The sequence below is a fragment of the Salmo trutta genome, chromosome 14, assembly GCF_901001165.1.
Source record: "Salmo trutta chromosome 14, fSalTru1.1, whole genome shotgun sequence".
Classification (NCBI taxonomy): domain Eukaryota; kingdom Metazoa; phylum Chordata; class Actinopteri; order Salmoniformes; family Salmonidae; genus Salmo; species Salmo trutta.
Genome location: NC_042970.1, coordinates 44,655,568 through 44,671,601, shown reverse-complemented (window position 1 = coordinate 44,671,601; position 16,034 = coordinate 44,655,568). Strand labels below are relative to the sequence as shown.

Genomic DNA, 16,034 nt, shown 5'->3' with positions numbered 1-16,034 from the left:
GGAAAACCTTGCACAATATCTATGGTGAAGCATGGTGGTGGCAACATCATGCTGTGGGGAAGTTTTTCAGCAGTAGGGACTGGGAGACTAGTCAGGATCGAGGGAAAGATGAACAGAGCAAATAACAGAGAGATTCTTGATGAAAACCTGCTCCAGAGCACTCAGGACCTCATACTGGGGCGAAGGTTTACCTTCCAATAGGATAACGACCCTAAGCACACAGCCAAGACAACACAGGAGTGGCTTTGGGACAAGTCTATGATTGTCCTTGAGTGGCCCAGCCAGAATCCGGACTTCAACCCGGTCAAATATCTCTGGAGAGATCTGAAAATAACTGTGCAGTGAAGCTCCCCATCCAGCCTCACAGAGCTTGAGAGGGTCTGCAGAGAAGAATGGAATAACCTCCCAAATACAGGTGTGCCAAGCTTGTAGCATCATACCCAAGAGGACTTGAGGCTGTAATTGCTGCCAAAGGTGCTTCAGCAAAGTACTGAGTAATGGTTCTGTATACTTATTTAATCTAATTTTCAGTTTTTATGTCCAGAAATGGCCAGAAAAAGGTTACATAGACAACAGTACATCTTTTTTTGCATTTTCTTGAATATCAAGATCAAAATCAAATCATGTAAAATACTAACAAAGACGAGGGATTGGTCAAAGTCAATTTATTCTGCTTACTTGTTTGTTTTACAGAAGAGAACATTTCAAACTGAGAAATAAAACATAGGATTTGTATTTGCTGTACCTTAAAGGTGTTATAGATATATAGATTTATTTTTTATTTTATTTTATTTCACATTTATTTAACCAGGTAGGCCAGTTGAGAACAAGTTCTCATTTACAACTGCGACCTGGCCAAGATAAAGCAAAGCAGTGCGACAAAATCAAAAACACAGAGTTTCACATAAACAAACGCACAGTCAATAACACAATAGTAAGATCTATGTACAGTTTGTACAGTGTATATGGGAGGTGAGGGGGGAGCCACCCCTTTTCAACAAACAAAGCCATCCCCCATAGAATAATCACCATCCTGACCGCTGGGCTCAAGTGTGCATCGAAACAGAATATAAGCTCATGTTAACTGGAAAACAATGTAATGAAGTTGTGTTCTCACACCATTTACATCTTAACCACTCCGCGTCATTGGACTTCAAGGCTAGAATGTGTCTAAAAACACTGCACATTGAAGGAGCGACTGAGGTGCTGAGAAAGTTGAAATTAATCTGAGAACTTGGAAAATAACAAGTAAACATGGAGAAATTAGGAGATTTGAATAGCATTTACGAAATCTATATTTTTCAGTTTGATTATCTGATTTTGCCAACAATGTAAACATTTTTAAACCAAATGTTATATTTTGTAGCTTATAACAAAGTATGTGGGCAATATCAATACTTTTGTTGTAAGATCGGGCTTTTGGGGTTTGCTAACTTTTGCCGCAAAAATGGTTAAATTAACATTAGACTTTTTCCCCAGTTTTTTGGGGTGCATCTGGTTTATATTATAAGCATATTTCAACGCAAGATGAATTTCACCCCCAAAAATGTCTTAGCAGTACCACTTTGGATCTTAATGACTTAATTTCAATTAATTTAACTTTATTTCCTATTTACCTGTTTTTTTTAATTATGTGTGAATATGTTATATATTTATTGATTTTTACAATGTCTGTATCTATCGATTTTGATCACCAATATATTTTATTTATTAAATTGTATCAAACCGTTATGGAAGGAGGTATCACACAGATGACAGAATAGATATAAATGCAGTATATATTTACTTGGGCATTTACTTAAAAATGTTTAAAGGGGAGTATGCCCCAAACCCCTCCAAAGTCCCCAAATATAAATACTAACACATTAACAGATATTATTGATAGGCATGTAACACATGCCAGGTGTCAATGTGTGATACAGTAAATTAAGGCAATTCCAAGCATTTCGGGGGCCCTAAGCGAGATTTGCCCACCTCGCGGACAAAACATTTTAGTGGCCCCACTCATGGCGGTGGAGAGAAACATTTGGAGCTTTAAAGTTAATGTCCTGCAATTCTACTCATTTTGCCATGAGGCGGAGAGAACTTTGCAGTTATTAAGCTAATTTCCTGCAATTCAACACATTATGCCATTGTCGTTGAAATAATACAATTCGGGGTTTAAAGATAATTTACTGCAATTCTACACATTTGGCCATGACTTATGACATGTTCATTTGACATCTGAGTGAGAGTGGCTAACAAAATCAGTGGGGGCCCCTGGGTAGTAATTCGGCCATTACTACATGGCTTAGATAGCTGGCGAGACTAGCATGCTTAGCAATCTATAAAATCTTAGCTGACATGGGATAATTGAGTGACTGTCAGTGACTGACATAACAAGAGAAAACTGCTGATGCAGAACAACATTTCTAAACTGCACGTTGTGTATTCTACTATCCTACGGTTGTTTTTGGAGGTGGTAGGGGCCTCTAGCGGCTGCTTACTGTATGTCGCTTATAGATAGAAACGGCACTGCAGTAGATGTATTAGATACTTATTTACCGTAACAGGATGTGTGATAAATAAAGGACTTCCTGAAAGAAAGAGTATTTCTGTGAGACATACAGAGAGCCAGTGGTGTAGTTTCAGTGTGTCTGCAGAAGACTGTAAAACCCATCCGGCTGGGCTGAGGTTGCTGGTCTGTCGGGGATTGAGCTGTATACGTGGTACGTATCAGACTAGAGAAAAGAAACAAACAGTTTAACTTCAATCTGAAACTGAGAGTCGTTCACAATCACCAAACACAGTGGGTGATTTTGAACTTACATTGTCGTTTTCAGATGACTTTCCATTTTCTTCAAAAGGACCTGTACAACACAGAGGGAGCCTGAGGGATTATTTGTGTGTGTGTGTGTGTGTGTGTGTGTGTGTTTACGTGTCAGTGTGGGTGTGGTTCTGCATGTCACTTTGCTGTGCTTTATGTCCCTTCACACTTCTCCTCCTGACTCATACCATCCTGTTGCCACGCCCTGACCTTAGAGAGACTTTTTTATTCTCTATTTTGTTAGGTCAGGGTGTGACTTGGGTGGGCATATCTATGTTTCTATTTCTTTGTTGGCCTAGTATGGTTCCCAATCAGAGGCAGCTGTTTCTCGTTGTCTCTGATTGGGGATCATATTTAGGCAGCCCTTTTTCCCACATGTGATTGTGGGATCTTGTTTTTGTGTAGCTGCCTATGAGCGGCCCAGAACGTCACTTTTCGTTTCGTTTTCTTCTGTATTGTTTTTGGTGAGTTTCATATTTATTAAACATGTGGAACTCTAAGTACGCTGCGCCTTGGTCCAATCCTTTACACGAGCGTGACACCTGTAGACATATTGGATTCTCATGCTCTAACACATTATCTTATGTATAACTTATATACATACATGGTTACTGATATGACTACCTCAGACCAAAATCCAAGCCTAAACAACTTTGAGTCCTATAAAAAGCCCTACATGATATGAATCTACGGGATAGAGTTAAATAGACAAACCTGGTGGTACAGATGTGGATGGTACAGAAGTGATCAGGCTGTAGATCCCTGCATTCTCTGAATCAGCCTGGAGGAAAGAGAGAGAGACAGGTCCTTATTATTCCTCAGACTGTCTGTCTGTCCATACGAAAACAAGCATGTATCTATATCCAATGCTATTATTTTTACTGTACTTACATCATCATTTGCAGATACCTGCACAGGACCTGCATCTCACAGAGAGAGACAAAGTAAGAGGTTGTGTGTCTGTGTGTGTGTGTGTGTGTGGGGGGGGGGGGCAGAAGAAGTGAAAATAACAGGGCTTGATGTGACTTCACACTTCTCCTCCTGACTCAAACCACCCTGGAGACTTACAGCTCTGTTCTCACGCTTTCAAGATGCTCTGACTGAAAAATGTAAGTTGGTATGGTTGGCATTGAGGGATTAAGTGTTATTGTGCTGAGGGTCCCAAATTCACATCCCAGGTCAGGAAGACGGGGATAGAAGACATTCTGTTACTCACCTGAGGGCAAAAACGTGGACGGTACAGAGGTGATGAGAGAATAGATCCCAGCATCCCTTAGATCCAACATGCCTGCACTGCTCATAGCTCCCATCACCAAATCACCTACAACAGAAAATAAATAAAAATGAAATTAGAATATGTGTTTCTACCTGCATGTGTGTAGTTGTGTTAGTAGTGTGTGCAGTGTTTGATGTATTTAGTTTTGGAACATACATTGTCTGTGATCATCCTGTCTGGTTGTAGGTCTGTACAACATAAAAGTATAAGAAGGTTGTGGTAAGAACATCTCATCATGGACAATACAGAACTAAAGGTTGATACAATCTGCATCATATTCACAAAGGGGAATTCTTACCTCTGAGAATTGGTTTTCTCTGAAAAACAAATTAGGCTAAATGAATGATATTGAATATAGCCTACACTACACAATATCACCAAAAGGAGTTGAAAGATTAACCCATGTCAAAGGCTATTACATTAATATGAGAAAGAAAATGTTTGCAAATGATTTGTTATGCAGAATCAGAAGTACTCACTGGTCCTCCTGCAGAGATAGACAGCTGTCAATCCCATCAGGAACACGCCCACTCCAGAAGCCATACCCACTGCTGTCTGCCATAATTGCACCGCTGTTTGGTGACATGATGACATCAGCAGAGGTCATTAGCTCTTAATCCAAATGTAAATACTTCAATGGTAGACAGGTGTTAGAATACCACATTATTATTAGTCTTGGTAAACGTTTCCGTTTTCATATATGTGAGAAAAGACAGCTAGTCAGCTAAGCGTTTGACATTTGAGTCTGTGAAGGAAAATGTTGTTTGTGCTTTTCTAATAACCAATTCGACTGGGTTCATGTAAATGACTGATTGATCGTGACTGGGAGGAATCCTCACTATCAGTATAAGTAATTTGGCAGTGCACCAAGAACATTGTTTTGAAATCCGAAAGGGGTGTCTCAGTTTCAAAGTCTCAGCTTGAAGAGAAGAAGCCTCGTGAGGTATTGGTTGATCACATGCATGAACCAATCGTTAATGATTAATTAATTATGAATAATGAATAAGCTAAATCTTGCAAATTTAACTTGTCTGTTTAAGCAGTATATAAGAGAACTAATGGGACTTCTCCGGCGGAGCTCCCGACCCTCCCGACCGACGTTTACTATGGTACATTAAGTTTGTTGGAACCTCTCCTGCTTGTTGATAATAAAGAATGATTAATTTAATATTGAATTCAGGTGTCACTGTTGGAAATTTCCACGACAAGTCATTTAGCAGAGGCTCTTATCCAGAGTGACTTACATTAGTGCATCCCTCTTAAGATAGCTTGGTGAGGCAACAACATATCACAATCACAACAAGTACATTTTCCCTCAACAAAGTAGTTATCAGTAAAGTCAGTTCTAGAAGGAAAAGACAAGTGCATTTTTGCTGTGGGATTACTAAATAAGGATACTTACCCAAAACTATTTTTTGACTGTTTGAATTCACAACGCTTTCTGTGGAGCTTTGACCTCCTGTGCACATACAAGATAGACACGGTTTGTTAATAGTTAACACACATCACAACTTAGTCAACACCAATAAACAAAAATTGTGTGGCCATACTCACTTTCAGTTGGACTCTTTGGGGTGTCAGTTGTAAAGGTAGGTCTAACAGTCAAATCTGGTGCAAAGCAAAGTCATTGAATCTGGTTATACAATAAGGTATCTTAATTGGAACGATTTAATCAATCCAATATCAACCTCTTTTCTAGTAATTAGGCACATTTGTGATGAAAAAAATAATAGAAATACCTGGGTAAGATAATATAAGTCAATTATTTTCAGTTTTACAAACTAAAGATGACCAACACACCTGATGTAGGATTCACTGCTGTGCTGGGGGCCAAAGGAGAGGTCAAACCTGGTGAGAAAGAGAAATGTAAATTTGTTTCATATCAAATAAAATAAAATGGTTTTGTCACATGCGCCGAATACAACAGGTGTTACAATACAACCTTACCATGAAACACTTACTTTCAACAATGCCGTTTTATTAAGTAAGTAAGTAAACAAATACAATTTAAAAAAGTAACACAATAAAATAACAATAACGAGGCTATATATAGGAGGTCATTCAGGTAATATGTATATGTAGGAAGATGAAAAGTGACTATACATAGGTAATAAACAGCGAGCAGCAGCAGAATAAAAAGGAGGTCAATGCAAATAGTCTGGTTAGTCATTTCATTAACTGTTTAGCAGTCTTATGGCTCGGGGGTAGAAGCTGTTAAGGAGCCTTTTGAACCTAAACTTGGCAATCTGGTACCACTTGCCATGCAGTAGCAGAGAGAACAGTTTATGACTTGGGTGGCTGGAGTCTTTGACAATTTTTAGGGCCTTCCTCTGACCCCGCCTGGTATAGATGTCCTGGATGGCAGGAAGCTTGTCCCCAATGATGTACTGGGCCGTACACAGTACCCTCTGAAGTCGGATGCCGAGCAGTTGCCATACCAAGTGGTGATGCAATCAGTCAGGATGCTCTCGATGGTGCAGCTGTATAACTTTTGAAGATCTGATGACCCATGCCAAATCTTTTCAGTCTCCTGAGAGGGGATAGGCATTGTCCTGCCTTCTTCACGACTGTCTTGGTGTGTTTGGACCATGTTAGTTTGTTAGTGATGCGGACATCAAGGAAGTTGAAGCTCTCAAACCCGCTCCACTACAGCCCCGTCTATGTGAATGGGGGGCGTGCTGAGGGAGTGCTTATTGTCCTGTCATCACACTGCCAGGTATCTGACCTCCTCTCTATGGGCTGTCTCATCATTGTCGGTGATCAGGCCTACCACCATTGTGTTGTCGGCAAACTTAATGATGGTGTTGGAGACGTGCATGATCATGCAGTCATGGGTGAACAGGTAGTACACAAGGAGACTTAACACGCACCTCTGATTGGCCCCTGTGTTGAGGATCAATGAGGCAGATTTTGTTGTTGCCTACCCTTACAACCTGGGGGCGGCCCGTCAGGAATTCCAGGATCCAGTTGAAGAGGGAGGATTTTAGTCCCTGGGTACTTAGCTTAGAGATGAGCTTTAAGGGGAACTATGGTGTTGAACGCTGAGCTTTAGTCAACAAACAGCATTCTCATGTAGGTGTTCCTTTTGTCCTGTTGGGAAAAGGCAGTGTGGAGACCAATAGCGATTGCATCATTTGTGGATCTGTTGGGGCGGTATGTGAATTGTAGTGGGTTCTAGAGTTTCTGGGAAGATGGTGTTGATGTGAGCCATGACCAACCTTTGAAAGCGCTTCATGGCTACAGATGTGAGTGCTACAGACCAGTAGTCATTTAGGCAGGTTACCTTGGCGTTCTTGGGCACAGGGACTATGGGGGTCTGCTTGAAACATGTCGGTATTACAGACTCAGTCAGGGAGAGATTGAAAATGTCATTGAAGACACTTGCCAGTTGGTCAGTGCATGCTCTCAGTATGTGTCCTGGTATTCCGTCTGGCCCTGCGGCCTTGTGAATGTTGACCTGTTTAAAGGTCTTACTCACATCGGCTAAGGAGAGCGTGATCTCACAGTCGTACGAAACAGCTGGTGATCTCATGCATGGTTTAGCGTTGCTTGCCTTGATGCAAGCATAGAAGGCATTTAGCTCGTTTGGTAGGCTTTCGTCACTGGGCAGCTCACGGTTGGGTTTCCCTTTGTAATCCATAATAGTTTGCAAGCCTTGCCACATCCGACGAGCATCAGAGCCAGTGTAGTAGGATTCACTCTTAGCCCTGTATTAATGCTTTGCCTGTCTGATCGTTTGTCTGAGAGCATAGCAGGATTTCTTATAAGCATCTGGATAAGTGTCCCTCTACTTGAAAGCGGCAGCTCTATTAGAGGATGTTGCCTGTAATCCATGGATTCTGGTTGGCATATGTACGTACAGATGACGTCGGTGATTGATGTGGTATACTCCTCAATGCCATCGGATGAATCCCAAAACATATTCCAGTCTGTGCTAGCAAAACAGTTTGTGCTAGCAAAACAGTCCAAATGGAGGGCGAGGGAGTGATTTGTACACATCTCTGTTTGTGGAGTGAAGGTGGTCTAGAGATTATTTTCTCTGGTTGCACATTTGACATCCTGGTAGAAATTAAGTAAAATGGATTTAAGTTTTCCTGCATTAAAGTCCCCAGCCACTAGGAGCGCCGCTTCTGGATGAGCATTCTCTTGTTTGCTTATGGCCTTATACAGCTCGTTGAGTGCGGTCTTAGTGCCTGCATCAGTTTGTGGTGGTAAATAGACAGCTGCGAAAAATATAGATAAACTCGCTTGGTAAATAGTGTGGTCTACAGCTTATCATGAGATATTCTACCTCATGTGAGCAAAACCTCTAGACTTCCTTAATATTAGAGATTGTGCACCAGTTGTTATTGACAAATAGACACAGACCACCACCCTTCTTCTTACTGGAGGTTTATTGTTCTGTCTTTCCGATGCAGGGAAAATATCCAGAAGCTCTTTTCGGTCATAAGAGACGATAGCAGAAACATTATGTACAAAACAAATTACAAACAACGCAAAAAAACTGCCAGAATAGCACAATTGGTTAGGATCCCATAAAACGGCAGCCATCCCCTCCGGCACCATTCATATCTAAGAAAGGTAGAACAATTTAGCGTACAAGCAGCCATGAATATGTCTATTAGTAAACCTGTTGGAGCTTTAGTAAATTAGAGTGAACTAACAATGCAATTGCAAAGTAAGGGATACTTACTAGTTGGTCTCACTGTGATGTCAGGGGTCAAAGTAGAAGTAACAGTCGAAATTGCTGGAAAGTAATACAAGTGAATTAAGTATCTGATTACACAAGAAGAAAGGTATTCATTATTTCTGATAGAGAACAACACAACTCAGTCAGTAGAAAGATGAAATGTTCACAATTTCATAATTTGTCATATTATTATTAAAACCCAGACCCTTAAAAGCTTATGGTGAACCATGGGATGCCCCGTTAACATCCCACATAATGCTTACATGGATATTCCCTTCATTAACTTCTAGAATGGTCTCTGCCACTGATGATTGCCTGCTGTCTGTTAAATGCTCTACATTGGGTGTCACTCTAGTATGGAACCGTGAAATGCAGGGCTGGGGCACGACCTGAACTGCGATACCATTTGGGAAAATTTATTTGTTACCTCTAAATACCCAGCACACCAGCTTATACATTATAAGCTTATACATAGAAGTTATGCATCCCCATTTAGACGTTTTAAGATGAAGCTGATTCCTACTACAATATGTGATAGATGTCATATGAATACTGTTGGAACACTAATGTTTTGGGAATGTCCTGTGGTGTCCCAGTTCTGGTCACATGTTTCAGATTTCCTTACAAACATGTGTTTCCCTGTGAAGATCCACCTTTATTTTTGTTGAATGATAACTCTTCATTTGTACTGCAACTGGTTCAGAAAATAATCATTTATGCGGTGTTAACAGCAGCAAAAAATATTATTCTTAGTGGATTACCCCTACAATCCTCTTGCCTCAAACATGGTTATCACATTTTCAAGATATTGTTCGTGTAGAGCGATCAGTGGCCATGATAAACAAAGCTCTGGCAAATACAATTGAGACATGGGATGTATTAACCAAAACTCTATCAGATATCAACACCTCTTGAACAAGCAATGGACCTACATGGTAAGGGAGTTGGGGGAGGACATTTTATCTTCTGAGAATAATATAGAATATTTTTAATTGTAAACTCCACTTCCTTCCTGTAAATGTCTCATTTGTCTGAGAAAAGACAGGTAGTCAGCTAGAGATGGATGCTTACCCAGAACGCTTTCTGTGGAGCTTTGACCTCCTGGGCACACGCAAGAGAGAGACTGTTTAATAACAGTTAACACACAACACAACTTATTACACCACTAAACTAAAATCATGTGGCCACTTTGGGGTGTCAGTTGTCAAAGTAGAACTAGTAGTCAAACCTGGTGCAAAGCAAAGTCATTGGATCTGATTATACAAAAATGAAGGTATTTAAATGGGTTGGTTTAATTAACGAGATATAAACCTCTTTATTTAATAAGGGGATATTAAGAGTAAAAACCTGGGTAAAATAAATCTAGTCTATTTGTTTAGGTCCTATTTGCTAACTAGAGAAAGATGACTAACACACCTGATGTAGGATTCACTGCTGTACTGGGGGTCAAAGGAGAGGTCAAACCTGGTGAGAAGAGATTACACAAGAACACATGTAAATTATTTTAAGATCTAAGGTCATTCAAATAGCAGATAGAGAGAAGTACACTACACATTACCTACAAATCAGATGGACTAAAAGTACACAAATCTGGACTGAAATCACAAGCAGCTATGAATGGGTCAATTCATAAGTTGGATGGAGCTTTAGTGAATTAATGTGAACAAAAATATACATGAAGGTTAAAATTAGTGGATCTACTTACTGGAAGTTGGTGTCACTGTGGTGTCTGGGGTCAAAGTAGAAGTAACAGTTGAAACTAGTGGGAAGCAATATGATTACACAATAATAAGGTATTACATAATGTTGGTCTCTTAATTTTACAGGCCCATATTCTAAACCATTGACTGTACAATTTGTATTTGCAGAGATGGTAATTTAGAGGCCCAACACACCTTCTGTAGGACATACTGTTGTGCTGGGAGGCAAAGTAGATCTAGGACCTGGAGTCAAACCCACTGAGAAAACACATATGAATGAAATTAGCATTTTATTAATGATCGTATTAATGATTATCATGTTGTTGTTGGCCTTTTTAAATACCTTTATGACTTGTCTTTTCAAAGTGGGCAAAGTAAGACTATAAAAATCACTACGGACAGATTGTTTCTAGCCCTGGTAGATTATATTTCTCCTCATTATAGAGATGATAAGACCAATTCATAATGTGATAAAGTCTTTCAGAACAGATAAGGTGTTGATTGTTGTTGACAGCTTCTAATAATAAAGTTACCATGTTATCTAAAAGCAGAAGCCTAACAGCGCATAGATACAATCTAAACACTGAACCAGTTCAGCAAAGAATTTAAACTACACAACCTGGGACTCAACACCAGATCAGCCTGGGATCTGGCCAAGAATAAGGCAGTGTGGAGATCCATGTCAAAGTGCTATGCTCCAAGGAGCGAGCGAAAGTGAGTGAGTGATTGAGATAGTGGTGGAGGGAGGGTCAGAATTAATATAGTCATATTAAACAAATCAAAGGGTAGTCAGATCATGAAGACCTGCAGCACTTATAGATTCTTACTGTATAGATAATGACTCACCTGTAAAGTTGTACCCATCACTGCGTGGTGAGAGAGAGTTTGGTCCTGAGCTCACTCTGTAGTCACAGCTCACCTCCTTACGCCTCACTGACTGTAGACTTCTAAAAAGATCATTCTCCTCTACAGAGAATTGACAGAACCAGCATTTGGAATCTGTGTGTTTCTTCTTCCAGATGTGTGCTCTTATAAGACGCTTACTCTGCTCTCCAACATACAGGTTACAGGTGGTGTCTTTACTGACAGAGCCGGGAATTAAACAGGTGATGATGAGGTTCTCTTTCAGACTGACTGTAATATTTGGTTTCTGACCTGTTGGGAGAGGACAACGACTTAATGAAGTACAAGGCACACTATTCAGCATATAAAAATATACTGTAGAGCCTACAGTCTTTCACAATGCAAGTTCAAATCATGATGGTCATAAACATGACATGGACTTGTGATTTGTTTAACTATTTTGAATTAACTTGGACTGTGATTTAAAAACATTAATTAAAATTAATTGATTTGTTGAAAATAAGTTAGCAATAAATTAAGTATTTGTCCAATGGGCGCAGACGTCAGTTCCACACCTAGTTTTGATTTACATTTGATTGAGTTGTCAGCTAATGTGAATTCAAAGTGAAATAAACAACATTTCATCCATATCATTAGATTTAGGTTCAAGTTGGGTGAAAAAAAAGACCAACATTCCCAAAATTATTTGGCAAATCCAATACATTTTCCACATTGCTTTAATGTCATCAGAAGAAAATATATTTTTTGTTGAAAAGACAGTTTTTGCCCATACTAATAAGTCTGCACTTAAAAAATTTACATATAATACATATTTCTGTAGTTTTTATGTAAGTATCTTACCTGTAATAATGTATTTATCACTGCGGGGAGACAGAGAGTGTGATCCTGTGTTCACTCTATAGTCACAGCTCACATCTCTCTCCAACTGCAGATGCTTGAACAGATCATTCTTAGTAACATTGAAGGTACAGAATAGTTTGGATAATGCTGTGTTAAATCTCCTGACCCAAGCCTCTTTGTAGGCCTGAGGCTGGTCTCCAGTGTACAGGTTACAGCTACGACCATCACTGACAGACTCAGGAAGTACACAAATAATGTTGATGTCATGAGAAGATTCGTCATTGACACTAATGTCTGGTTTCTGCAGTTCACCTGTGAGGAGAACACATCAATAACTGTCCATACTGTAGGTTCATGAGAAAACAAACCTCTTTCTGTACTAGATAACTAAAAGAGTAAGAAACAAATCGTTTGTATATGTTAGCATGACATTACATATTCCAATCTGATTCCAGTGAGCCAATCAGATCAGTGTATTCATAATAATAATACATTTTACCAAGAATAGTGATAGGCGCAGGACGACTGTGCGTCGATGGATAGTGAGTCTCTACTGTGTAAAAACATCTCAGTTTGACCTCAGCAGATAAACGTTCACCTGCCCACGAGAGCAGCTCAGCCCCTGTGAGTGACCTCGTACAGGGTGAGGGTTTAGGGTCTCTCCCCTCTGTGTAGAAGTAACACTGAGACACAGAGACAGATGGAGAGGAGTCACAGCTCAGCTGAACTGAGTCACTCTCTCTGATGACTGTAGAACTCACTGTCAGCTTGGGCTGAGGGAGGTCTGTAATATCAGAATCAGGAAGTAAACCACTTTCAACAGTTTGCTAAAATACATTGCATGAAATAAACCCTCAAAATCCAAAAGTGCATAACTTCATCTCTTATTGCTTCAGTCAGTATTTAAAATGTATATTATATAAATAATATAAAATAATCCGGTGTGTTAATCTTGGACCAGAATAGAAAAACACTGGGGTATAATAATACATAAACTACCCCGCTTACCCAGGAGAGTGACTGAGACAGGATCACTGTAAGGAGAGTAGATAGACATCTCTACAGCATAGTAGATACATCTCATGTTGACCTTGGTGGTTGGACCTTGACCTGCCCATTCAAGCAGCTTGGTCCCTGTGAGTGACTGTTGACAGGATGTGTTTTGTTGGAGATGTTGTCTTTCCTCTATGTAGAAGGAACACTGAGACACAGAGGTAGATTGAGAAGTGTGACATCTCAGCTGAACTGTGTCTGTATCCCTGATGACTGCAGGACTCACTGTCAGCTGAGGAGGGACTGTGAGTTCAGAGGGAAATAGTATGTCAATCTAATATTCAACGGATTACTATGTTCATAACATCCTCATGTGTAACAGACCTGAGCATTTCAAGAACATGACTCATCACGTCAAATGAATTCTAGATTTTAAAAAGACAGTAAATCCTTTTGTGAAACATTAAGTCTTTGAAATCAGAATAATATTGTTGCAGGTTAGTGTATTGTTGCCGAATGTATCTCAGAACATGTTAAGATTTAAAAGGAGGGTCATGTTTACAATTATGTAAATAACCTGCTTACCTTGGACAGTGACTGAGCCAGGGTCGCTGTCAGAGGATGGGGAAGAACTACCAATAGCATAGTAGAAACATCTCACATTGACCACAGCAGGTGAACGTTGATCTGACCACGAGAGGAGCTCAGTCCCTGTGAGTGTCTGCCGACAGGATGGTTTAAAGTCTCTTTTCTCAGTGAAGAGATAACACTGAGACACGGAGACGGATGGAGAAGTCTCACAGCTCAGCTGAACCGAGTCGCTCTCTCTGATGACTGCAGGACTCACTGTCAACCTGGGAAGAGGAGGGCCTGTAAGATCAGAAGAGAGGAGTATTGCAAATGTTTGATTTGTTTTGAGAAATTTACTGACAACCATTCAATTGGATTTAAATATGCATGTCTATTATAAAATCAAGTAAATCTATCAACATTTAATGTTTAAAAACAATTATCTTCATGCTTATTGAGACTAAAGGATTTCGATAATAAGGTCCATTCCTTCATATAATGATAGTATGCGAAATATATATTGTTTTAAGTAATGGCTTATTACATCATACATAAAAATATTCCAGACTGGGCTGAGGAAGATCTGAGAGGACAGAGGAACTGAGTATTTTGTTACTAGTTTGGGAAATGTACTGTCAGCCGTTGAACATAAAACAATCACACTTTGTTTTTTCAAACCCTAGATCTTTGAGAATAATTCCCAGCGATAGTATGAGAAATAAAGGAGATATAATATATTTTTTCAACGGCTCTTTCCAAAAGACAATAATAACGTATTTCTAGAGGACCAACTGAGCAGTAGAGTGTTTGCAATGTTTACAGCTATAGACATTTGTTTTTACCCTGAATTTGGACATATACAGTGAACTTACTTCTGTAGGTTCACTGTATATGGATTTAAACTGCCGACCTTCAGCACTGTATTGTATTAACCATTTATCCGTAATTCCTTTTGAATTCATAGTGTCAGATGGATACGCTATCAGCTAATGTTATGTTTGAATGATAAGAATAAATACCATGATTATTATAATATTTTTACTGGGTAACTAAAAACTCATAATAATGATACTGACCTTGGGCTTTGATGGATTGGAAGGTATCTAGAAATTATGAAATAGGTTATCGTCTGACATTCTAAAAAATAAATTCTACATGAGATACCTGAACACGTCACACAAGTTGTTAAAGTAGCATAACCTACTGTAATGCATTAATGGGGATCAAGCAGTGGTCATTCTTATCTGAACAAAATGTAAAATAATAGAGAGAAATAAATAAGATGATTAATGGAATAAGATACAAGACACTCATCATAGCCATGAGATTCAGATCTATCAAGAGTTCCTAAAGTAAAATAGTAAAAAGTAAGATTAAAAGAGGGGAGAGAAGAAGAGGAATATCCTGTAGCACAAACAGATGATCAAACTGTAGAAATGTAGAAATAACTCACCAAAAAGGAGGATGACCAAGAACAGATGACCAGCCATATCAGGGATGAACAATGCCATTTGTCAGACAGCTACATACTGTTAGTCTGACTTCACAGTAAGGTGTGTGACTGAGTCAGAGGATTGTTTGAATAGAGAAGCAGATGTGGAGCTTGTTCACTACAAAACCACAGAGAGCAGAAACTTAAACAACAGTCTCATACAGCAAGTGTGAGCTAATGTTGCAGAGGTAAGGGTATCTGAACAATCAGAATAATTTCTTGGTCATACACTCTCCTCCATGTGCATTTGGACAGTGAAACCAAAAATACATATTTGACGCTTTACTCCAGTATTTTAGATTTGAGATAGAATGTTTTGTATAAGGTGACAGTACAGAATTTCCCCTTTATTTTAGGATACTTTCATAAAGTTCTCATTATTATTATAATTATTATTATTATTGTGTTACAGCCTGAATTCAAAATGTATTTAAAAAACAAACATGACTCACCCATCTACACACAATACCCCATTATGACAAACTGAAAACATGTTTTTGGTAATTTTTGCTAATTTATTGAAAATAAAATACAGAAATATCTCATTTAGATAAGTACTTACACCCCTGAGTCAATACTTTGTATGTCAAGGAACTCCATACATGCAGGAGGGGTGAAGTCAGGCGCAGGAGACCAAGGTACGTGAAAACACGTTTAATAGACACCAGTCCAAAATGCCGAATACAAGGCAGGGAACAATAAATCCAGCAATAGGCAAGAACCCCCAAACCGAGTCGGGACACAGCCCAGGAAGCCCGTATGCCAAAATAAATGAACGGCAGAGGAAAAACCCAATCCCCAAC

At 39.3% G+C, this 16,034-nt stretch overlaps 1 protein-coding gene across 2 annotated transcripts; it reads right to left on the bottom strand.

The window, feature by feature from the left end:
• Positions 1-2,165: 2,165 nt before the first annotated feature.
• Positions 2,166-15,393, bottom strand: LOC115208189 (uncharacterized). 2 transcript variants are annotated; one of them, XM_029776050.1, is made up of 23 exons: positions 15,193-15,393; positions 14,816-14,842; positions 13,755-14,039; positions 13,185-13,472; positions 12,676-12,960; positions 12,177-12,488; positions 11,319-11,627; positions 10,668-10,730; positions 10,478-10,531; positions 10,189-10,236; positions 9,844-9,873; positions 8,776-8,829; positions 5,883-5,930; positions 5,637-5,690; positions 5,485-5,541; positions 4,562-4,654; positions 4,381-4,399; positions 4,239-4,270; positions 4,023-4,127; positions 3,698-3,726; positions 3,521-3,587; positions 2,809-2,849; positions 2,166-2,720 (listed from the first exon to the last, which is right to left on the bottom strand). In XM_029776050.1, the coding sequence occupies exons 1-23, from the start codon at positions 15,248-15,250 to the stop codon at positions 2,628-2,630; spliced, it is 2,451 nt and encodes an 816-aa protein (XP_029631910.1). In that variant the 5' UTR covers positions 15,251-15,393; the 3' UTR covers positions 2,166-2,627. The 2 variants fall into 2 exon arrangements, with proteins under 2 accessions (XP_029631910.1, XP_029631911.1); XM_029776051.1 differs by having other exon boundaries at positions 8,776-8,826.
• Between the last annotated feature and the right edge of the window lie 641 nt (positions 15,394-16,034).